Source organism: Pteronotus mesoamericanus, unplaced genomic scaffold (genome assembly GCF_021234165.1).
Source record: "Pteronotus mesoamericanus isolate MK-2021 breed Mesoamerican mustached bat unplaced genomic scaffold, CSHL_Meso_final scaffold_408, whole genome shotgun sequence".
Classification (NCBI taxonomy): Eukaryota; Metazoa; Chordata; class Mammalia; order Chiroptera; family Mormoopidae; genus Pteronotus; species Pteronotus mesoamericanus.
The window spans coordinates 832,335-854,207 of record NW_026555315.1 but is presented as its reverse complement, the minus strand read 5'-3'; the positions used below and the strand labels follow the sequence as shown (position 1 = coordinate 854,207).

General features: G+C 66.6%; 3 protein-coding genes across 5 annotated transcripts; 2 read left to right on the top strand and 1 right to left on the bottom strand.

Annotated features, from left to right (window-relative positions):
• Nucleotides 1-23: 23 nt before the first annotated feature.
• Nucleotides 24-3,242, bottom strand: ARL16 (ADP ribosylation factor like GTPase 16). Its single transcript, XM_054593368.1, has 5 exons — nt 3,182-3,242; nt 2,887-2,945; nt 2,324-2,437; nt 1,632-1,747; nt 24-1,501 (listed from the first exon to the last, which is right to left on the bottom strand). Exons 1-5 carry the CDS (start codon nt 3,240-3,242, stop codon nt 1,330-1,332), a joined length of 522 nt encoding a protein of 173 aa, XP_054449343.1. The 3' UTR covers nt 24-1,329.
• Nucleotides 3,243-3,458: 216 nt separating this feature from the next.
• HGS (hepatocyte growth factor-regulated tyrosine kinase substrate) lies at nt 3,459-15,996 on the top strand. 3 transcript variants are annotated; one of them, XM_054592984.1, is made up of 22 exons: nt 3,459-3,577; nt 4,999-5,083; nt 5,321-5,396; nt 5,760-5,852; nt 7,353-7,476; nt 8,603-8,655; nt 9,024-9,092; nt 9,638-9,762; nt 10,699-10,777; nt 10,850-10,948; nt 11,070-11,159; nt 11,648-11,686; nt 11,760-11,903; nt 12,004-12,063; nt 12,619-12,832; nt 13,116-13,288; nt 13,374-13,514; nt 13,598-13,775; nt 14,575-14,708; nt 14,796-14,915; nt 15,044-15,133; nt 15,476-15,996. In XM_054592984.1, the coding sequence occupies exons 1-22, from the start codon at nt 3,541-3,543 to the stop codon at nt 15,584-15,586; spliced, it is 2,334 nt and encodes a 777-aa protein (XP_054448959.1). In that variant the 5' UTR covers nt 3,459-3,540; the 3' UTR covers nt 15,587-15,996. The 3 variants fall into 3 exon arrangements, with proteins under 3 accessions (XP_054448959.1, XP_054448958.1, XP_054448957.1); XM_054592983.1 differs by having other exon boundaries at nt 11,064-11,159; nt 12,622-12,832; XM_054592982.1 differs by having other exon boundaries at nt 11,064-11,159.
• Nucleotides 15,997-17,179: 1,183 nt separating this feature from the next.
• MRPL12 (mitochondrial ribosomal protein L12) lies at nt 17,180-20,404 on the top strand. The gene is made up of 5 exons (XM_054593345.1): nt 17,180-17,357; nt 17,935-18,121; nt 18,294-18,377; nt 19,813-19,947; nt 20,025-20,404. The coding sequence occupies exons 1-5, from the start codon at nt 17,284-17,286 to the stop codon at nt 20,139-20,141; spliced, it is 597 nt and encodes a 198-aa protein (XP_054449320.1). The 5' UTR covers nt 17,180-17,283; the 3' UTR covers nt 20,142-20,404.
• The last annotated feature ends 1,469 nt before the right edge of the window (nt 20,405-21,873 follow it).

Here is a 21,873-nt window from a genome sequence, read left to right as displayed (position 1 = left end):
ATTATGTTGATTTTTTGCTATTAAAGTTTAATTGGTTTATCTTTGTGTCTTTTACTCTGAAAATGGCTCACAAACGTAACAACTTACTCTACCGCACACAAAATCGCTCGCCTGTGACGGGCGCCGCGTGAAGTGCAGAGCGAAGCTTGAGGCGCCTCCAGTCGCTTTCGTCCCCCCACTAAGACGGACCAACGTGTTCCAATGTCACCTTGAGAGAGTCTTTTCTCTGGTCATGGTACCAATTTGATAGTTAAGGTCTTTTCAGGGTTTAAGTTGCTATTTGGTTGCTCTAGGTCGCTTTTTGAACATGTAAAAAGTGCTTCCCCTAACTTGGAAGTCTGCAGGAACAGACTGGCCCGCTGCCGCCCAGGGCTGGTCCCGAGTGCTCACTCCTTTCTGGGGTCTTTGCTCTCCAGCTGAAGAACTGAGGAGTGACAGGTTAAGGAGGGTTTTTCTAGCACTTGATGCTGTTAACCAGGCTTTGCTCAAATCCTCTTCAAGTTGGGGTGTCTGAAAGCCCTTTCTTTGGGGCCCAGGTTGGCTGAAACCAACAAGGACCCCACTGATGCGGTGGAGGTCATCCACGCGGGGGCTGCTTGGTAGCATAAGCAGAAACGGTCCACGGGGTGTGTCTGAGGTGGCACGGGCTGTGCACAGCAAAGCCGGAGGCACTGCAAGGCCAGACGCTTCAGACTGCTCTCGGGCGGGGGTTCCTCACCCAGTTAGAAGAGGCTGAACAGTGGCCCCCAAAAGGCACATCCAAGTTGTAACCACCAGAACATGCAAATGTGACCTTTTTTGGAAGATGGGTCTTTGCAGACGTAGTTACAGATCTTAAGATCACCCTGGATTTGGGGTGGGCCCTAAGACCAATGACAAGTGTCCTTACAAGAGAAGACCATTACCCACAGCCGCTGGATGCCGGGAGACGGGCAGAGAACAGGTCTTCCCTCAGAGCCTCCAGGAGGAGGGTCCATCCCTGCCGACACCTGGACTTCAGACTTGTGGCCTCCAGGACTGTGACTAGAGCGTCAGGCTGTTTGAAGTCAGCCTGCGGTAATTTGTTGCGGGCGCCCGAGAACACACCTGCCAATCACAGTGCTCTCCGGGCCGCCGGCTCCCGCGCTGAAGTGGAAGGAGGGCCCGAGGCCTGGCAGGCGGGCCCACTCTCCCAGCCCCACGGCCTCCATTGTGGCACCCGGCGCCGGGATGCTCGTAACCTGGGTGCCTCTGCCCAGCACTGCAGCTCCGCACGGACGCCCGGCGCGGAGCTGGGCCGTCCTCTGCCGCCTCCCCGCTGGGCTGTGCCACGCCCTCTCCGCCCCGGGGTCACCTGCTGCCTCCGTGGGTGCCCTGGAGCCAGCGCAGCACCCCTGCCAAACCAGTGCCAGTGCGAGCGCTGACCTCTGCCACAGTGATGTCCTGCTTGGCACAAGCAATGATGTCTGGGAGCCTGGTTAGCGACTTCATCTCTTCTATGGTCATGTAACAGGGCAGGTCGCTGGAGCAAAAGGGGCTCTGTGTCAGTGAGCCCCACAGGCCCACTCCAACCCCCTGCCCGCCCTAAGGAGCCCCACCCCCAGCCACACTCCGGCATCCCCTGCGCCCCCTTTCAGCCTGTGGGCCCGTACGTCTTATTGAAGAGAATCAGGACCGACGCCTCTGCCAGTGGCTCTGCAGAAAGGAGCCCCAGGAGCTGCACGCAGGAGGCGGAGAGCTGGGTGGGGTTGGAGGCGTCTATCATGAACTGGGGAGAAGGGAGAAAGGCTCAGGGCCACTCTGTGACGGCGGCAACCCCGGCCCCATCTCCTCCCCTGGGCGCCACAGACCTGACCAGGAACAGCTAAAGGACTTCGAAACACAGGGCTCTGGGGGCAGGCAGGAGCAGAAGGAAACAAGGGGTATGAGAGCGACCAGGTGTCGCTAGTTTCCACCTACTCAGAAGTCTCTCCTCATGTGGCCCTCAGTCTCCCAGGAAGGGTCCCAAAATTTGGGGCACAGGACTTGCCAGGATGAGACAAACCCAAGGGATGTGGAATTCAGGCGTACACAGTCACAAGGAACACACAGTCACAAGGAACACACAGTCACAAGGGAGAGGGCGGACAGCAGGCAGCGACTGCCCTCGTGAGCCTTCCGGGGCGGGGTGGGAGCGCCAGGGGTCAGGCTGAGTTCCCAGGAGGAAGTGGTAGCAGGGGCCCTGCTCCCTGGACTCACACGTCCCCCGGAAAACCGAACTCCATCCTATACAATGTCAGGCTGCGGACTAGACAAATACCGCTGCCGGATGTGCTTCGCTAAAAAGAGTTCAAAGGTGACTCACCAGGAGAGATCGGCAGTTTCCATAGTAACTGGACCAGATGGGGCCCATGCACCCCCCGAGCTCCCGGATGGTGATCTTTCTGTGGACCGTGATGTCAGTGAGGTCGGTGCCCACCTGTGGGAAAACACAGGAGGCAGAGACAGCCACCAGGAGCTTTTTGCCACTGGGACTCCTGAACAGCAACGTGCTCTGCCCTTCACCCGGCGACCGAAACCCCCACAGGCCCCCCTTTTGAGGTCCTGGGCCCTAAAGCAGAACCCACAACGGAGAGTTCTTCAGGCGTCCCGGGCCCTCCCCCTCCCGGTCGGCTGTGGCCAATCAACGCCCAGCATGGGATTCAGCCGGGGCGGAGGCGGGGCGACCAGCGACAGTGATCGAACAGTGTGTGGAGGGGCGGTTGTGTCCCCGCGGGACCAGCTCCTTCCCGTGACAACCCTATTCGCTTCCCTGGGTTGTATTTAATGCATCTGTCCGCTGGATTCCAGTTTCCGCCTAAGAACCCAAAACACTTGGCAAACGGCGAGGTGCCGTTGCCACCTAACCCGTGGGAGGCGGCCGCCTACCGTGGGCCGCGTCGGAGGAGGATCGCCCAGGTCTCCCTTCCCATCCTGAGAGCTCAGCTGTGCGGGGCGGTCAAGGACCCCAAGCGAGGCAGAAGAGGGCGGGCGGCGGCCGGACCCCGCCCCGGGTCTCCCCTAACCCCAACAGGCTCCCCGCCCCAGCCACCAAAGTGAACCCGTTCCCGACCGCCCCGTGAGCATCCCTCGTCCCCTAACCCCGTTCACTCCAGGTCCCCAACAACCGCACCCCGGCCGCCCCCCGTCTCTCCAGTTCCCCTCGCCCGACACGTAAGGATAGTCTGCAGTCGTTTCACCAACAGCGACTTCCCCACGCCGGTAGCCCCCAACAGGAGACACATCCCAAATCCTCGCGCCGCTCGGCACCCGTAGCTCCGCCCCCTTGATGGTCAAGGCCCGCCCCCACTCCGTTATCATTGGGTAAGAATGGCCTCCTGAATTCTCATTGGTCTTCGGTTCTCACTCTGTCAGGCGCAGTCCAATCGGCGCACAGTGTCTGAGGCTAGCGGAAAGCCGCCTCCTGGAGGCTCCAAGTTGGACGGGGCGTGCGCGTGCCCGTGGAGAAGGCGGAAGCGGAAGTCGGGGGCGCGCTGCCTCGCAGCGGAGGAGGCCGCGGCGTCGGGTCGGACTCGGGTCGCCATGGGGCGCGGCAGCGGCACCTTCGAGCGTCTCCTAGGTAACGCGGCCCCCGCCCCTCGCGGCCGGCCCGCAGCCCCGGAGTGGAGCCGAATGGCCGCCGCGCGACCGGGGTCCTGGGCGGGTTCGCCGCGAGCGGGGCTCGGCAGTGCTGGGCGCGGGCGCTGGCCGGGGCGGGTGAGGGTCCGCGGAGGCGCCGGGCCCGAAGCCGGCAGGTCCCCGGGAACTGACCACGGGCTTCTGCCCTAGCGGGCCCAAAGTCCTGAGTCACGGCGATGGGCGACTCGATCGAATAGTAAAAGCTCTGAAGACGCCCTTTCCCCTCCCCCCACCAAAAACACCGAGGATGCGTGGGGCTTGGGGCTTCTGACCCAAACACTGGCACCCCCAAAGGGAGGACGTCTCCCTGGGACCTGTCACGCTCTTTTGAGGACTGCTTCTCGGGGGACCAGGGACGCGCCCGTGGTTCCGGGAGGCGTTTTCTGTCGGAGTTTATGGCTGATCCTTTTGAGCCTGCAGGAGGTCACAGATTTTAGGAAGGAATGTTACTGGGCACGCGCCCCTCCCTCCAGTGGAACAGCGTGAGCCCTGTCTTCGGACAGGGGCTCTGGGCACTGCAGTGGTCAGCCCAGCCCAGCCCAGCCGCCTTTTTCCTAGCGAGTGCTTCGGAAGGCAGCCTCAGATGACACGTCGTTCTTGCTTTTGGAAGGGCTGGGCTGAGGAACCCAGTCACCAGGGGTGATTCAGCCTCTCTGAGATCATTCCAGGAATTACCTCCAGATCAGTACTGACAGTGGACAGGCCTCTTAGGTTATTTGTAGTCTCCAGGGAAGACCAGGCCGGCAGGGCCGCTGCGCCTCAGGCCCGCTGGCCTTAGGCAGCCGCGATGGAGAGTCAGGTGTCAGTTGAGGGTCTCTGGAGGTCGGCCCTGATGAGCCGCAGAGGACACAGGAGGGAGAGGACAGGAGTCCATGCTGCATCTCCGAAGCCTCATCCCAGCGGACATCTACCCAACTAGGTCAAACTTCCGAACACCGGGGACCCTGAGGGACAAGGTGGCGGGTTTCCCTGCCGAGAGGCCGCTGCACCGCGCCGAGTCCTGACTCTGGCCCCAGCTTGCTGTGCGACTCCGGGCAGCGCCCGCGCCTCTCTGCCTCAGTTTGTCTGCAGGAGGATGAGGATGGACAGGACCTAGGTCGTGAGGCCGCCAGAGAAGCGAAGCGTCTGGCGTGTGACGAACGCACCACAGGGTTTCTCTGTCGTCGTTTTTCAAGCTATTTGCCTCGTTAGGTCAGGACAGCAGTTGTGACTCTCTCTGCGTCAGGAGGATCTTCACGGGGCTTTCCATTGGGCTCAAATGTTCAGTGTGGGAAGGAGACGGCCCCTCCTTTCTGCTGCTAAGCTGGGGACCCCTAGCGGAGCAGCAGGGTGAGCCCCCACAATGGTGTGTTTCTGCCTTAGACAAAGCGACCAGCCAGCTTCTGCTGGAGACCGACTGGGAGTCCATCCTGCAGATCTGTGACCTGATCCGCCAGGGGGACACGCAGTAAGTGAGGGGGACACGCAGTAAGTGAGGGGGACACTTGTGCCCTGTGGCCCTCCCAGCCCGCGAGCTGGGACAGCTGCTGCGTGGTCCGCGTGCTGGGGTTTCTGAGATCTGGAGGAAGTCAGAGGACCCTGTGCAGCTGGGGTCCGATGGCAGCTGGGCTTTTCTCGTCTTGGTTCCCGAGGCTGTTTTCTTTTTTCCTGTCTCACTGCTTCTACCAACGCCCTTTCCTTTCAGGGCAAAGTATGCCGTGAGTTCCATCAAGAAGAAAGTCAACGACAAGAACCCACACGTGGCCTTGTATGCCCTGGAGGTGAATAGACCCCACGCTCCAATCCTCTCGAGGATCCCGGCCCCAGCGGTCAGGATGACACAGAGCAGTGGCCCCCGCAGCCCTGCCCACACGCCTGCACGCAGCCAGCAGGGTGGGCGCCGGGTGGGAGGGCAGCCGTGCACTGCCCTTACAGAGCTGGGCAGGAGCCCGGCCTCCGCTGCCCCGCCTGAGGCTGACACACTCGGGGCAGGGAGGGCGACTACAGCCTCTGTCCTCGGTGGCAGCGCGGGAGCGAGGAGGAGCCCAGCGGCGCCGGCGGCCGCCTGCCTCAGGTGGCCATGGGGCCTGGGGGGGCCCCGCCCTGACCAGCCGCCCGACCTTTCCCTGCCTTGGGGTCCGCAGGTCATGGAGTCCGTGGTGAAGAACTGTGGCCAGACGGTCCATGACGAGGTGGCCAACAAGCAGACCATGGAGGAGCTGAAGGAGCTGCTGAAGGTGGGTGCTCGATGGGGTGCAGTGGGTCCGGGTGGGCAGGGGTGCCCCTGCCCTGCCTCAGGCCTCTGCTTTCCTGGGTCTCTGCTGGCACCGGTGGCAGGAACAGTGCCAGGTGCAGGGGCCAGGAGGGTGCGCGCAGGTGGTCCCTGTGCGCCAATCCCAGCCTGGTGACGTCTGGGCGTCTGGGCGCAGGAGCCGCCTTTGCCTCCGGGGCAGGGAGGGCCTCCTGGGGGCAGGGCTGGGGGCTCGGCCTGGAAAGGCAGGGCGCACTCTCTGAGTGCCAGAGAAGGTGGCAGAAGGAGTGGCGTGTGGGCAGAGGCCTGGGGAGCTGGGCCTGCCGCCGGAGCAGCGGGAAGGCTCCGAGCGGGAGGCACGCAAGCCCGGCGTGCTTGTGCGGTGGGGAGCTGAGGACGCGCCGGGGACTGGGCCGCATGCCCTCCGGGGCCGAAGGCAGAAGTCCTCCTGAGCCCAAAGCGTGGTCCTGAGTGGCCCCTGCCTGTGGCCTCCCGGGCCTGCGCCGCTCCTGCGGGGATTGTGAGGTGGGCAGTGACACCGGAGGCTGTGTGAGGCGGAGCAGGGCGGGGCCGCCCCCCTCCGAGGACGCGGGTGCCGCTGGAGGGGAGGTGGCCCGGGCGGCTGCCGAGGAGCACAGCCCCGGCACGTCTTGCTGCCGCCAGTGGGCCAGGCCCGCTGTCCTGGAAGCCCGTGGGCCCGTGGGCCGAGAGCCCCCCTGGGCCCTGAGCCGAGAGCTGGGTGCCCCGAGGCTTGCTGTGGCCTCGGCCAGGCCCTGCCCGGCCTGTGGGAGGAGCGGGAGCCGTCGGAAGCTGCCTGCTCCCTGTGTCGGCAGATTGCCCCGTCCCGCGGCCTGTGGTCTGAGCTCCCCTAGGAGGGCGGTGGGTGGGGGTTGTCAAGGGGGCACAGGTCATAGGAAAGACCCAGAGGCCCAGCACTGAGCTGTTGTTGGCATCCCCGTGAAGCGGCTTTCTTGTTCTGCCGGCCTCTGAGTGCCGCGTGCAGGCGGCCCCCCAGAGGGCTCTGCAGGGAGGCCCGGCTGCGCTCTGAGCAGGTGGAAGGGGCGGCTCTGTGTGTGGGGACGTCCCTGGAGTGGCCGTGACTGCAAGGAGGGAGCCGGACTCAGGCAGGGCCAGAGTGGGTGCAGACTGAGGGGCTCCCAGCCTGGTTGGGGGCGCAGAAGTGCAGGCCTGCGTCCCTGGCTCCAGGGCTCGGAGAGCGGTTGCTCAGGGGTCCTGCCTCGCTGGGGTTGCGGTGCAAGCCCCGGGTGGGCGGGCAGGTGCCAGGGGCTCGTGCAAGGGGCCGGGGCTCCTTGAAGGAGGCCTGGGCCTGGGGAGAGCTGTCTGTGGCCCTGTGCCCCACCCGGGGGCCCCGCCGCACCTCTGCCCTGAGGAGCAGGGTTGTGCCAGGCAGCTCCGTCGCGCTGAGGCTGGCCCGGGGCACCTGCTCCTCCTGCGGCCCCTCACGCCCTCCCTCCCTCCTCTGCAGAGGCAGGTGGAAGTCAACGTCCGGAACAAGATCCTGTACCTGATCCAGGCCTGGGCCCACGCCTTCCGGAACGAGCCCAAGTACAAGGTGGTCCAGGACACCTACCAGATCATGAAGGTGGAGGGTGAGTTGGCAGGGCCGGGGGCTGCGTTTGCGCTGGGCGGGCCGGGGACGGCCCCTCACTGCGTGACCCGCGGTGGGCACGGGCAGCCGGCCAGCCCGGCTCTGGGCACCCCAGCCCCGGCTGTCCCACCTCACGCCCCACTGGGGCAGGGATGGCGCCCTGCAGCACAGCACACACAGGGGAAGCGCGCACAGGGGCTTGTTTCTGGGAGCGAGGGGCCCTAGCGGGGACGTGAAGGTCTCTGTCTGGGGGGCTGGTTTGGGGTGAGTTGAGGGGGGAACCTGAGCATGAGAGTGAACAGTGAGTGGGGGCCTGGGCCCAGTGTCCTGCAGGGGACGCAGGTGCAGGCGCCCCGGGGCCGAGCGGACAGGGTGTTGCTAGGGCAGGGGCGCAGCCGCCGCTCTGAGGGCAGTGGAAGTCCCCGGGCGGTCCCAGGCCCAGGCCTGATGGCCGAGGTGTGTGGTTTAAGGACCCCTCTGCCTCCCTCCTGCTGGGGCACTGGCCATGGAGCACTGTGGGTGTGGCAGGGAGGGCCGCAGTCAGGCCACACTCCGAGGGTCTGCTGGTGCCCCGCCTGCCAGGCAGCAGGGGAGAAGGGCTCGTCCCGGTCCCCCAGCCCTGAAGAGGAGGCACGGAGCATGACCGGGGCCGTGGCGTGGGCAGGTCTGTGTGGGGACGGTGTGACGAGGGTCCTGTCCACGTCTGTGGGCTGGCTCAGGCTCTCGGTCCCTTGGACCCCGGATACTGGCAGTGGGCCCACGCTCGCTGTCCTGGGAAGAGTGTCCAAAGCCGTATAGGACGCCCAAGGGGTCCGTGCCTCCACAAGACTGTGGGGACCCTGACTCTGAGAGACTGGGGAATGTGACTGGCCAGAGTGTGGGGCCAGGAGCCCGGCGGGGGACCCGGGGAGGCCTGCGAGGTCTTGGCTCTGCTCCGGCCCAGGACCGGCAGCCCGTGGGGACCCCTGGGTGTGGAGTGGCCTGCTGGCTGTGCCTCTTGGAGGTCGATTTGGGGAGGCAGATGCTGAGACCTGAGGGTGTCAGGGCAGACGGGTGGGGGCAGGGGAGACTGGGGGGCCTCACACACCAGAGCGACCCCGGTGGCAACTGCAGCCTCCTTTCCCCAGGACACGTCTTCCCAGAGTTCAAGGAGAGCGACGCCATGTTTGCTGCGGAGAGAGTGAGTCTCGAGCTGGGGTGGGGGCAGCGCGGCTTTTGGGGAGCTGGTGGGCTCCGGGGCCAGGCCTGCTGGGGGCGGACGGCCGCCATCTGCCTCCCAGGGGAGGCACCCGGCGCTGCCAGGTGGAGTGGGAGGCTGAGATGGGAGCGCAGTTCAGGGCGCCGTGGGCTGGTGGGCTCTGCAGGGGAGTGAGCACTGACCTGCCCTGGCCCTGGGCATCTTGCTCTTGAGCCTGAGACAGGAGACTCCCCGGAAGGGGCCTCCTGCCCCGGGTCTGCGCTGCCTGGGCCTGGCCTCTGCGGGGAGTGGGGAGCGGGGAGCAGGGAGCGCGGGCGGGACTGTGGGGCCCTGACCCTGCCTCCCCCCAGGCCCCCGACTGGGTGGACGCCGAGGAGTGCCACCGCTGCAGGGTGCAGTTCGGGGTGGTGACCCGCAAGGTGAGTATGCCGCTGGTGGGGGGCCCTGCGCTCGCTGCCAGCGCAGCCACGCGTGGTCCTTTCCCTCGTGGCCGCCGAGGGTCTGGTGTCTGACAGTTCATGCCGTTGAGCAAAGCACACGCTCCCCGGGGCCGGGAACACTGGGCTCAGGGCTGGGGCTCCGGTCGCGCTGCCTCAGCGGACACCCCTCAGCCACGTCCCCTCAGCTGACTCAGCCTGTCCGGCTCGGACCCTGAAGCTGGTGTCTGTCTTCCCACGGACGGCCTGGCCGGCCATGGGCGTCAGCAGACTCTCCAGGCCCCCGTGCAGCACAGTTCACACACGCTTTTGGGGAACCTTTCATTGTAATTAATGTCTTTTCCCCGGAGCGGTGGCTGCAGCCGATGCCCTGGGCCTGCACCCCATTCCCCAGCCCTCCGTTCCCCTGGGGCGCCTTCCGCCCGGCCCGCGAGGCCGGCCCGCCCACTCCGGGGGGCAGCGCTGGGCGGGTCGGGGCGAGGGCCACTGGCCCGCCACACAGCCGCCTCCCCCGCCCCCTGTCGCAGCACCACTGCCGGGCCTGCGGCCAGATCTTCTGCGGCAAGTGCTCCTCCAGGTGCTCCACCATCCCCAAGTTCGGCATCGAGAAGGAGGTGCGCGTGTGCGAGCCCTGCTACGAGCAGCTCAACAAGTGAGTCCCTGCGGCCCCGCTCGCTCTGCGCTCGGGCCCTGCCCACGCTCCCACCTCAGCCGCGCCCTGGCCTCACGGCAGAGCCGGCCCAGGGCCCGGGGCCTGCCAGCCGCTGCCGGGGCTCATCTGCCTTTAAATGTCGTCGTTGGGAAGTGCCAATTCCACGAAGGTGCCGCCGGCTCGCCGCGGGGAGGGGCGCCCCCTCCGCCTGGCCCCTCGGGGCTGGCACTCGCGTGTGCTCCCGCCAGTGCGTGTGCTCCCGCCAGTGCGTGTGCTCCCATGCGGCGGGCACTGAGCCTCCGTGTGTGCGCAGGAGAGGACGCTCTGTTCGGAGCCCCAGCAGGGTGGCCGGGCGGACACTGACGTCAGCGCATGTCCTCTGCTGCCGTGCTGTTTGCGCCGAGCCCCAGGGACGTGGGTGGCAGCTCTGTCCTCGGGGCCCACCTGGCTCCTGGGCCCTCATCTGCTGCGCGGTCCCATGTGTCCTGATGAGGACGTTTCTGAAGCGTCCGGGCCCTCGCAGCGGGGCCCTCGGTCAGGTCCGGCGGGACCCCCGTTGGGAAGCTGTGTCCGCGCAGTCAGTGCAGAGGCTTGCGCTGCCGTCTGTCCCCCCGCCTGTCCCAGCGTCGGCCAGGGCGGCCTGTCCCTCCGTGAGGTGCCTGCGGCCACTGCACTGGGAAGCTCCCTTCCCGTGGAACCTGCCACCTGGCCAGGCGGATCCAGGAGACGGGCCTGTGGCTCCGGCCTGGTGGTTCGCCTGGGGTCCCTCAGCCCAGCAGGAGCAGCTGGCTCGGGGGTTCCGTTTTTCTCCTGAGTGGGGCCCAGGGAACTGCTGTCGGCACTCAGTGGTGACGTTGGAGGGAGGCCCAGGCAGCGCCCTGGAGGCCTTTGGGGGGCCGGGCGCAGTGCTCCTCCTCCAGGGACCTGTCTCCTCAGGAAAGCGGAAGGCAAGGCCCCCGCCACGACGGAGCTGCCCGCCGAGTACCTGACCAGCCCTCTGTCGCAGCAGTCCCAGGTACGGCCCGGCCCCAGGCCTCTCCCCGGCGCGGCTCCCCGGGCCCTGCTCACCCCGCCTGTTCGCCCCCAGCTGCCCCCCAAGAGGGACGAGACGGCCCTGCAGGAGGAGGAGGAGCTGCAGCTGGCCCTGGCCCTGTCGCAGTCGGAGGCCGAGGAGAAGGAGAGGATGGTGAGCGGCCGGCGGGGAGGCCCGAGGCTCCAGCCAGTCTGTGGGTGCGGGGAGGCGCCCCGGGATGTTTGGTGCCACGTGCTCCTTGCGGGACACGCTCCTCGGTCCTCCGCAGAGACAGAAGTCCACATACACCGCGTACCCCAAGGCGGAGCCCACACCCGTGGCCTCGTCGGCGCCTCCCGCCAGCAGCCTGTATTCTTCGCCTGTGGTGAGCCCCCGCGGCCCAGCCACACTGGCTTGGACTGCTGCCCCGGGAAGGACGGCACCGTGCCCCGTGGCCTCACCGCCCCCTACTGGCTCGTGGCTCCCTGGCCAGGCGACCCCGCTCGTGAGAGCCCCGTCTCCTTCACAGCCCTGGAGCCACGGGTGGCTGTCCCTGACTGGCCGCACCTGAGGCCGCGACGGGAGTTGCGTTCTTGGGAACGGCCCAGCGCCTCTGTGACTGACGGGAGGGGTGGGGCCGGCTGGTGACGGGTTGAGAACAGCCCTGCCCCCACCCGAGGGGGACCGCCTGCGCTGTTACTGGGAGGGGGGCCAGGGCCCCCAGCACCTGGTCAGCGGTCGTGGAGTCCGAAGGGCCCCGTCAGGCTCCAGGGTCCCCGCCACTGCTGTGCCGTCGGGTCTGCTGAGCGACAGCTGTGGAGGGGCTGGGGTGTGTGGCCTGTGACCCCCTCGGACCCTCCCGTGTCTCCCCAGAACTCATCAGCACCTCTAGCTGAGGACATGGACCCCGAGGTGAGTCCCTCACACGCGGGGCTTGTCTTTGCTGCTCCCTGGTCCTCGGGATGACCTCTTGTTGCCCGCGCAGCTCGCCCGGTACCTGAACCGGAACTACTGGGAAAAGAAGCAGGAAGAGGCGCGGAAGAGCCCCACACCGTCCGCACCCGCGCCCCTGGCAGAGCCAGCCACCCAACCGGGGGAGGCACACGCGGCCCCCACGAACGTCGTTGAGGTGAGGGCCCGCTCTCTGCGCTTCTGGCCCGGGACGCATGCCCTGTGGGGGAGGGGACACAAGGACAGGCCAGCCCCACTCGCCCTCTGGTCTCTTCCAGACGCCCCTCCCGGAGACAGACCCGCAGCCCATCCCTTCCTCCAGCGGCCCCTTTAGTGAGGTAAGCTCCCTTCTCTGGCCAGGGAAGCAGCCTGTGGCGCACAGAGCCCCAGGCTCCCGGCTAGCGCCGGTTGCCCAGCGACCTCCTGGAGGTGGGCTCCGCCGCTCACTGCCTCCCCTAGACAGACCAAGCCCAGAGCCCCCAGCTCAGTCTGTCCTGAGGCCTCAGGGCTTTGTTGGCCATTGGAGTAAGAAGCCAGGGCTGCCCTGGCCAGCATGGCTCTGTGGGCTGGGCATCATCCCGCAAACTGGGAGGTCACCAGTTCAATTCCCGGTTGGGGCACATGCCTTGGTTGTGGGCCTGGTCCCTGGCTGGGGGTGCACGAGAGGCAGCTCATCAGTGTTTCTCTACCTCTCTTTCTTCTCCCTTCTCTCTCTCTAAAAATGAACACATAGAATCTTAAGAAAAGCAGGACCCAGGGCCCTTGCGGGGAGGCAGGCCTGCATCACCATCGGGGGGCGCACCTGTGCCTCTCCAGGCCGGGCTCCTCCGCTGTGGGGCGGGGGCGGGGGCGGGGGGCTGCCCCTGACCGGCGGCCCCCCCACGTGCCGCCAGCAGCAGCTCCAGAACGGGGAGTCGGAGGAGAGCCACGTGCAGCTCCTGAAGGCCCTGCAGAACGCCGTTAGCACCTTCGTCAACCGCATGAAGAGCAACCACGTGCGCGGCCGCAGCATCACCAACGACTCGGCCGTGCTGTCGCTCTTCCAGTCCATCAACGGCATGCACCCCCAGCTGCTGGAGCTGCTCAACCGGCTGGACGAGCGCAGGCGTGCGTCCCTCCCGGCCCGGGCCCCGCTGGCCCCGCGTCCCAGCCAGCGTGGTGGGAGGGTCTCCCGCGCTGGCCGGTGGCTGTGGGCTGTGGACGGTGGGCAGGTTCCTGGGCCGGGGCTGCCCCAGGGGCCATGGCTTCTCGGGCTCCAGGGGACGGGGTGGCCCCAGTGGTGGAGAACGGCCCGCTGAAGGGAGAGGCCCCAGCCCCCGTGCCAGCCACGCCCTGTCAACAAGCTGGCATCGTGTCCAGCGATGCCAAGGCCCCACTCTGCCCCCCACAGTGTACTACGAGGGGCTGCAGGACAAGCTGGCGCAGATCCGCGACGCCCGGGGGGCGCTCAGCGCCTTGCGGGAGGAGCACCGTGAGAAGCTGCGCCGGGCGGCCGAGGAGGCGGAGCGCCAGCGCCAGATCCAGCTGGCCCAGAAGCTGGAGATCATGCGGCAGAAGAAGCAGGTGTGGCGGCAGGCGGGCAGCGGGCGGGCGGCCGGCTGGCCGGGCGGGCTGCGGCCGGTGCTGACCGCTGCCCGGTGGCCCGCAGGAGTACCTGGAGGTGCAGAGGCAGCTGGCCATCCAGCGCCTGCAGGAGCAGGAGAAGGAGCGGCAGCTGCGCCTGGAGCAGCAGAAGCAGACCATCCAGATGCGCGCCCAGATGCCCGCCTTCTCCCTGCCCTACGCCCAGGCATGTGTCCCGCGTGTCCCATTCCCGCCGGCCCAGCCCGGGGCTGCTGGGGGCCGTCCTGACAGCCCTCTCTGTGCCCCCAGCTCCAGGCCGTGCCCGCCACGGGCGGTGTGCTGTACCAGCCCTCGGGCCCCACGAGCTTCCCAGGGACTTTCAGCCCAGCAGGCTCGGTGGAGGGCTCCCCCATGCACACCGTGTACATGAGCCAGCCGGCCGCCGCCGGGGGCAGCCCCTATCCCAGCGTGCCGGGGGCCGGAGCAGGTAACCGGGCGGGCGGGCGGGCGGGCGGGCTGACCAGCCAGGATGAGCCCCAGACGGGTTGTTGTTTTTTTTTTTTTAAGATTTTGTTAATTTACTTTTGGAGAGAGAAGAGAGAAACACCGATGTGTGAGAGAGACATGATCTGTTGCCTCTCACACGCCCCCTGCTGGGGACCTGGCCGGCAAGCCAGGCCTGTGCCCTGACTGGGAATCGAACTGGTGACCTCTCGGTTCATGGGCTGGCGCTCAGCCCACTCAGCCAGGGCCCCTTTTTCGTCTTTATTTTGGCGTAACAGATTTACAGAGCAGGTCCCCCGAATGTTACCGTTTTATGTTTGCTCCGTGCACACCCCTCACCCGTCTTGACGGCAGACAGGGCAGCGCGTTCACTCCGCCGCCTTCCAGGCCGGGGCTCGGGCGTCCTCTCCCCCCGTGCCAGTCATGCCCTCCCCGCTCTGCGCTGCTGCCTGTCAGGTCCCAGAATTCAGAGAGTGGTTTCGGCAGTGCCAGCCCCGGCCGCTGGGAGAGGCCGGTGTCTCTCTGTCAGCCCGAGTCCTGGCTCTGCCTCCGCGAGTCTCGGGCTGCACCGTCCCCCACCCCTGTGGCGCCCTCTACCGGGTCGGAACACAGCGGGCTCCTTCTTATTTCCTTCATCGTTAGAGGTTCTCTCCCATCCCTTTGATTTCATTTATTTTCTGTCGGTGAGAATGTGAAACGTGAACTTAGTTCCAAAATTCACCACAAAAAGGCAGACAGAGGCGCCCGTGACCCCGGGTCTCAGGCTCTCCCTCCCTCTCCAGACCCCAGCATGGTGAGCGCCTACATGTACCCGGCAGGGGCTGCCGGCGCACAGGCCGCACCCCGGGGCCCGGCGGGGCCCAGCGCCAGCCCTGCCTACTCCTCCTACCAGCCCACCCCCGCCCAGGGCTATCAGGTAGGTGGGCGAGGCCGCGCCCCCGCGCCCCCGCGCCCCTCTGAGGTGCCCCGCCATCAGTCACAGCCACACACCTTCCCTCCACAGCCCGTGGCCTCCCAGGCCCCGCAGAGCCTCCCAGCCATCGCCCAGCCCCCGCAGCCTGGCAGCGTGGGCTACCTGGGGAGCCAGGCAGTGCCCGTGGGCTACCAGCCCTACAGCATGCAGGTGCGGCGTGGGCGGCATCCCCGCCGGGCGGTTCCCGGGGCCACGGGCGGGGGGTCCAGGCCGGAAACTCCTGCTCCGTCTGGCTGCAGGGCCCGTCTCAGTGCTGGGGTCCCTTTCCTCCTCTGCAGAATCTCATGACCACCCTCCCCAGCCAGGACGCACCTCTGCCGCCCCCTCAGCAGCCCTACATCTCGGGGCAGCAGCCCATGTACCAGCAGGTGAGCCTCTTCCAGGGCCCCCGCCCTGGGGCCCCGGGCCCTCAGCAGGGGCCATCCAGTGGAGAGCAGGCAGTGCCTAGACGCACGCAGTGACCCAAAGGGAGCAAACCCCGTGCTGACTGGGAAGCTCCACTCCGAGGGCACGGTCAGGAAGCCTGGGCTTCGGCCCCTGCTGGGGCGTGAAGTCCCCAGGGAGCCCACGGCAGGCTGGGGGGCTCCCTCCGGCACCCTGGGCTGGGCCAACGGGACTGAGTGCAGGAGGCAGGCTGAGGGTTCTAAGGAAGCCACTGGAGGGTGGGCCTGGGGCTGGGGGCGGAGGACCAATGGCCCCTGCCCCCCCAGATGGCGCCCCCTGGTGGCCCTGCGCAGCAGCCGCCGCCCGTCGCCCAGCAGCCCCCTGCGCAGGGGTCCCAGGTGCAGGGCAGCGAGGCCCAGCTCATCTCCTTCGACTGACCTGGCTGGCTCGCACCCAGGACAACACTACGCTTGAGACCGCTGCCACCCCTGACTAGCACGTCGCCTCTCCCACTCTCCGGCCCTCTTCCCGTCCTCCCCCGCCGGCTCGGCCCCCCGGGCCCCTCGCTGTCCCGTCCCCTAGTTGGTCTCCTCCTGTCTCTGACTTCCTTCCCCACGTCTGGGCCGCGGGCGCAGGGGGATGGTAGCATCCTCTTGGACAGGCAGCTCCCCCTGCCCTGGAGGCCCCCCCCAGGGCCCTCTAGTGCGGCCCTAGCCGATGGCAGGGGAGCCCCTGGCCCCCAGGGGAGGGGTGGGGGCTTGCCTCCAGTCTCTCTGCTCCTGAGCTGCCCTGTCATCTCATCCAGTGACCCCAGTAGATGGAATGAACAGTGATAATAAAATCTCTTCAACCATGACCCAGTGTCTGCTCAGAGGAAGGTGGAGGGCAGGGAGCCAGCTCGGGATGGGCCTTGGCAGGACAGGGCGCGCATCCCTGCAGTCGACCTGCCGCCTGCCTGGGCCAGCTCCACGGGCAGGCCCGCGGGGCATTGCTCTGCCCCAGTCCTGGGACAGGCCTGCAGGGTTTGGTCTCCCGTTGATCGGCAATGCCACTTGTAGCCTGGAAGGGAATGAGCATAAATGCCAGACTCATGGCCCCTTGCATCCAGAGCTCAGAAGGCCACCGTCAGCACGCAGACCTCTTAGGGACTCCAACTCGAGTTCTTCCAGGAAGGCATGCACTAGTTTAATAGGTACAGATACTACCTAGGCTCAGGTCAAAGGCAAAGCCAGGGTAACGGCAGGGGCAGCCCTGCCTTCTGTCTACCGCCAGGTCGGGCTGCTCCAGCACCCGCTCCTAGGAAGTCACCTGCGGCGGCGGGGTCGGTTGGGACAGGAGGATCACCTGCCCTACTCCTGCTTGTCGCGCACGAAGAGCGGGGGCCCAAGACCCTCGGGGCAACGCTGCGGCGGGCTGAGTGGCACACCCCTCGGCCGGGAGTTTGGGAGCTTGACCAAGAGGCGGGCAGGACCGCCGAGGGTGAGGGTGTCTGGAGACGGAGCTTACAGACACTCCACCCCGGGACCTGGCAGCCCTCCCGCCCAGGTGCCCGTCACTCGGCCCTTTACGGCCTCAATCACAACTCTCGGCAAACACTGCGTAGAGGCCCGAGCCCCGCTGCCCAGGACGCGCGCTCGGTGCCGCAGAAGGAGGCAGCCTTGCTCCCGGAGCGGCCTGGATCGAAGCACAAAACGTGGTCCCTCCCGTGCTGATGGGGGAGGCTGCCGTTGCGGCGGCGGAGCAGCCTGGCCGAGGGCACCGGGGACGGGGAGCGCTGGGTGACCACGGTTAGGGGACACGAGGCTGCGACAGGGTCCCTGCGCTGTTCTATACGGACCAGGCCCGCCCCCCGACTCGGACGGAGCCTGGCGCCTAGCTTCGACCTTCACTGGCCATTGCCCCACGCACAGACGACCTGAGTCGGGCAGCGACGGGCCCCAGCAACCCGGCCACCGCCTCCGGCAAGGCTGTGCGCCTGCGCGGCCCGCCGCCTTGTGGGTAATCTCGGCGAGCGAGAGGAAACCAGCGCGAGGTACGGCTAGAGCGTCCTCTCCAGCGCGTAAACTCGGCGGCCCCGGCGGCTAGAGCGTCCCTCCCGCCGGGAGCCGCGTGTGACCTTCCCGCCCGTGGAGCGATGCTGCCGGCGGCCGCTCTCCCCCTGTGGGGGCCGTGTCTCGGGCTTCGGGGCGCCGCGCTCCGTTTCGCCAGGTACCGCGGGCTGCCGAGGGCCGGGCGGGCAGAGTGGGGGCCCTCGGCCGGCCACAGACGGTTCGGGTCGGGGCGGCGGACGAGAGGCCACAGAAACTCGGCGCATCCCAGCAGGGAATAGGGGGCGTGAGGACCACCGCGTGCCGACCCCTAACCGCGCGGGCCGTGGAGAGTGCCGCGGTGGCCTCAGGTGACCTTGGACGGGTTCCGGCCTTTCTCTGGGCCTCAGTTTCCTCGGAAGCTCAGTGACGCGGTAGGACTCCCTTCCGTGCAGTCGGCGTTCCGCCGTCAAGGGACCCAGGTTCTGCAGGGCTTTGTGCAGCCAGCGCGTTGATGGTATCGCATTACCCCCGTGAGCTGCTGCTGCGGCTCATTCAAACCAGGAAGCTGGCGTCGCGGGCAGAGCTTTGCAATAGTAATCATGTGGGTGCCTAAGGTTCTTGAAGAGCGTACAGTGGACCCTCGAGTCTGAGAACCCTGGGTTGGGACCAAGGGGCTAAACCTGAGCCCGCTGCATCTTCCTGCCTAGACTGTGTCGCCCACACGTGCGTGGCTGACGACTCTGTTTGGGGTTTAGACAACAGGTGCCCCGCGTCTGCACCGTTCGGCTAATGAGATGCAGCAGCCATCGAAGGGGGGAGGCCCTCGCCGGTGCACCCCTAGATAATGCCCCCAAGGAATATCCACCCAAGATCCAGCAGCTGGTCCAGGACATTGCCAGCCTCACGCTCCTGGAGATCTCGGACCTCAACGAGCTCCTGAAGGTACCGACCTGGCCTGGGCAGTGACTCCGGGGCATGAGCCTTATTCCCGGGGTACTTGGGGGGTTTGCTCAGTTGTGGAAAATGCTCCCCGAGTGCAGGGGTGTCCCAGCCTCGTCCCTGCGTGTCCTTGGGCGTGACGGCCAGCCTCTGAGACCGCTCTCTGTCCTTGCAGAAAACCTTGAAGATCCAGGACGTGGGGCTCATGCCGATGGGCGGCATGGTGCCCGGCCCTGCCCCTGCGGCTGCGGCCCCCGAGGTGAGCCCGGGCAGCGTCCCATGCAGAAAAACACGTTTCTCTAGTGGCCTGTCCCCATGCTCCCTCACACCGTGTGGCCAGACTTGTCGCCTTGTCCCTCATCTCAGTCCTGCGCCAGCCGACACCCCCCGTAGACCCGTGCGCACCCCTGCCTGCGGCCCTGGTCAGCTCCCGGGCCGCCTCCCTGCCGAGGCTGTGCGGACCCCTGCCCGTGGGAGACTGCGTTTCTAGCAGAGGGAGACAGACCATGAGCCCGGTGAAAGGAAAGAGACAGAAAGCAACTGCGTGGAATACGGAGACATAATGAATGGTGTGGGGAAAGAGGGTGAAGGTTACGAGTTCAGGGAAGGCCATAATGAGCAGCTGACCCTCGCCCAAGGGTTGGTGTGTTGATTTTTAGAGGGACACGGACAGAGAGAGAGAGGGAAACATCGGTCGGTTGTCTCCCATACGTGTCCCACCCAGGGACCGAACCCTCAACCTTTTGGAGTACTGGACGACGCTACAACCATGTGGGCCACCCGCCCAGGGCAGCAGGTGGCTCCTGAGAGGAGCCGGGAGGAGCTGAGGGAGAGCGAGGCGCCCCCCCCCCCCCCCGCGTGCTACAGCCGGGAGGCGGGGCCAGGACCACGGGGGGTGGCGGCGCTGGGCTGCCCCTGCTCTGGGCGCCGGCGGGTTTGAGTGTCTGCGAGGAAAGCAGCTGACGGGGAGCCACGTACTAAATTTTTTTTTTTTTTTTGCAAATCTCAAATTATCCACAAATAGGAATAATAACACAATCACTCGTGTACCCCTGGGCAGTCTTAGTAATAGTTAACGTGCTGTCACATGTGTGTCTCCTGTCCCTGAAGTGAAGGCGGGTCTCTGGTCTGTCCTCCTCGGCACGTCCCAGCCCAGCTCTGAAAACCCAGGCGGCCGGAGCCATTCGCAGCAGACGGGGCGTGGGCAGTGGCCTCCTACCCCAGCCTGCTCCAACTTCAGAGCTCCGTCAGCCCCTGCTGCCTGTCCGCGGCTGGCCACCTGGTGCAGGCGGGGCTCGGCTGGCTGTCGGCCTGCCTGGTCGCAGACACGGCCTCGGGCTCGGCCGAGGATGGAGTGGCGCTGCGTTTCTCTAACGTTACTTGACCACAAATCCCTTCTGCTGTCGCTCTGCTTTGTCTTTTAAGGGACAGCTTTTCAGGGACAAGTGTTGGGGCTGGGAAGGGAGGCGCTTTCGGAGCAGCCTCGGGGAGCCGGGACGGTTCCTGGTGGGGAGGCCCGGTCTGACCCAGGAGCGACTGAGGTGGGGGCGTGGGCCCAGCCCGGCCCCTGCGGGAGCCCTGGGCTCTGCAGGGCCTTGCCTTTGGGGTCATGGGGCGGGCAGCCCAGGGGCAAAGGCGCCAGTCCCCCACCCACCCTTTTCACCTGGCCGCCCACGGCCCCCCCCCCCCCGCAGGTGGTAGAAGAATACGTCCCCAAACAAAAAGAACAGACGCATTTCACCGTCCGCCTGACAGAGGCGAAGCCTGTAGATAAAGTGAAGCTGATCAAGGAAATCAAGAACTACGTCCAGGGCATAAACCTCGTGCAGGTGAGTTCCGGGCAGCCCCTCCCAGGCCGGGCTGGTGCACGTGCCCAGGCCTGGAGTCTGACTTTGCTCCCTGGCAGGCAAAGAAGCTGGTAGAGTCGCTGCCCCAGGAAATCAAAGCAAACGTGGCCAAGGCAGAGGCGGAGAAGATCAAGGCGGCCCTGGAGGCGGTGGGCGGCACCGTGGTCCTGGAGTAGGCCAGCGCCGAGGACTTGTGGACTGGGGTCCCTGGGACCCAGGCGAGGCCCCGCCCGCTCCACTGAGCACCCAGGCTCAGCTGGCAGGCACCTCGGAGCAGACCTCCACACCATCACCTCAGGGCAGCCTGGTTCCGGGACAGGCATGGACCTACGGGGGTGGGAGGGGGCAGCTGCTGCCTGTGAGCACCCCGGCGGACTCTGGAACGTGCCCCCAGCTCCCGTGCGCCCCCTGGTGGCCGCTGAGAAAATACATGGTTCGGGCCGTGTGTGCAGTGCTGTGTCTGGGCGGCGGGATAGGCGAGGGACTGCAGAGGGTCGTCGGGGGTGCGCCAGCACCCGTCCCGCCTGCCGGGTGGCAGCTGCTGTGCAGCTGTGCCAGATCTTCACTCGGGAGCTGGGTGTGCGGCGCTGGCCGCCCTGGGGCAGCCCCGCCCCAGGTGAGCCCGTGCCCCAGGCGGCCCTGCGTCCGTTAGTCAGCGGCAGACCTCCCTTAGAGAGAAGGACACAGGCCTGGCCCTAGGAGCCAGGTGAGGTGAGGGCGGTGGCCATGGCCACCGCCCGCCGCCAGTGAGGGCAGCCCTGGGACCTTGCTCTGAGGACCCTGGGCTTCCTCCAGAGGCATTGGATCCCCTCCCCCAACCCCGGCTCTGAGCAGGAAGACGCTGGGACTTGGGGCTGAGAGCAGGAGGGAACGAGGCTGCACGGTGTTGAGCACCCATGTCCCCAGGGGCCCCCACGTCCTGCTGCCCCACCCCTGTGGCCCCGTTGGAAGAATGACATGCAAGATCAGCTCTGGGGGACCCCAAGGGAGCACTGTGTGTCCAGAAATGCTGCCTCTGGGTGGGACAGCTCCCTGTGGGTGTGTCCAGCCTCTCTCCCCCTCCCCAGCCAGGCGTCCCTCCCCCCCTGTGGGTTCCCTGACCCAGAGAGACTCCAAACCAGGCCTGGCCACACCACCTCACCGGGTTAATGATTCTCAGCCCCAGATCTGTGGGTGTACCTTCCCTCCAGAGGGGGTGTGGCCTGCTGCCCGGCTGCCTCCTGGGGGCGGGGCAGGGCAGGGAGGAGGTGGGCGGGGCTCAGGGGCAGGCCGGTCCTGCAGGCTCACAGGCCCTTGTCCAGCGTTCCCAGGGACAAAGCTGGGGCGACGGGGTCCTCTGCTTCCTCCTGGTGTTTCTGGGTGGCCCAGCACATCAGGGGCCATCTAGTGAGCAGTCCCACCTCCAGTGTGCAGGGCTAGGGCAGCGCTTGGTGGTGTCGTCCTGGTGCCCTGCACCCGACCTCACAGGCCAATTGCTGAAGGTGCTGGGCAGATCCTGGGCCTCCTGATGGGGGTCCTGGCCCGCCACACCCAACTCCCCCAACACCGCGACCACAGCTGGCCCATAAAGAAGTGTCTTGGCAGGTGTTGGGGCTGCGCCCCTGGGGTTGCTCTGGCCCCTGGGACCCGCCTGGCCGGGGACTGCCAGCTCTGTGCCGGGGGGTGGGTCTGCTGTGCACGCTGAGTCTCGTTGGTGCCTGCCTGGCACTGACGAGATCCCATCAGGTGCCAGTAGGAACTAGCCCGGTGAAAAGGTCACGGGACACAGCTGAGCGAGGGCTGGTGCTGACTCATGTGCCTCCTGCCCCAGCTGATCCCGGTTCCAGGGACCGTTACTCTGGCACCTCCCAGCTTCAGGGAACCAGGTTTCCCCCATGCCCACCCCCCTCCATTGGGACGGGGGCTGCA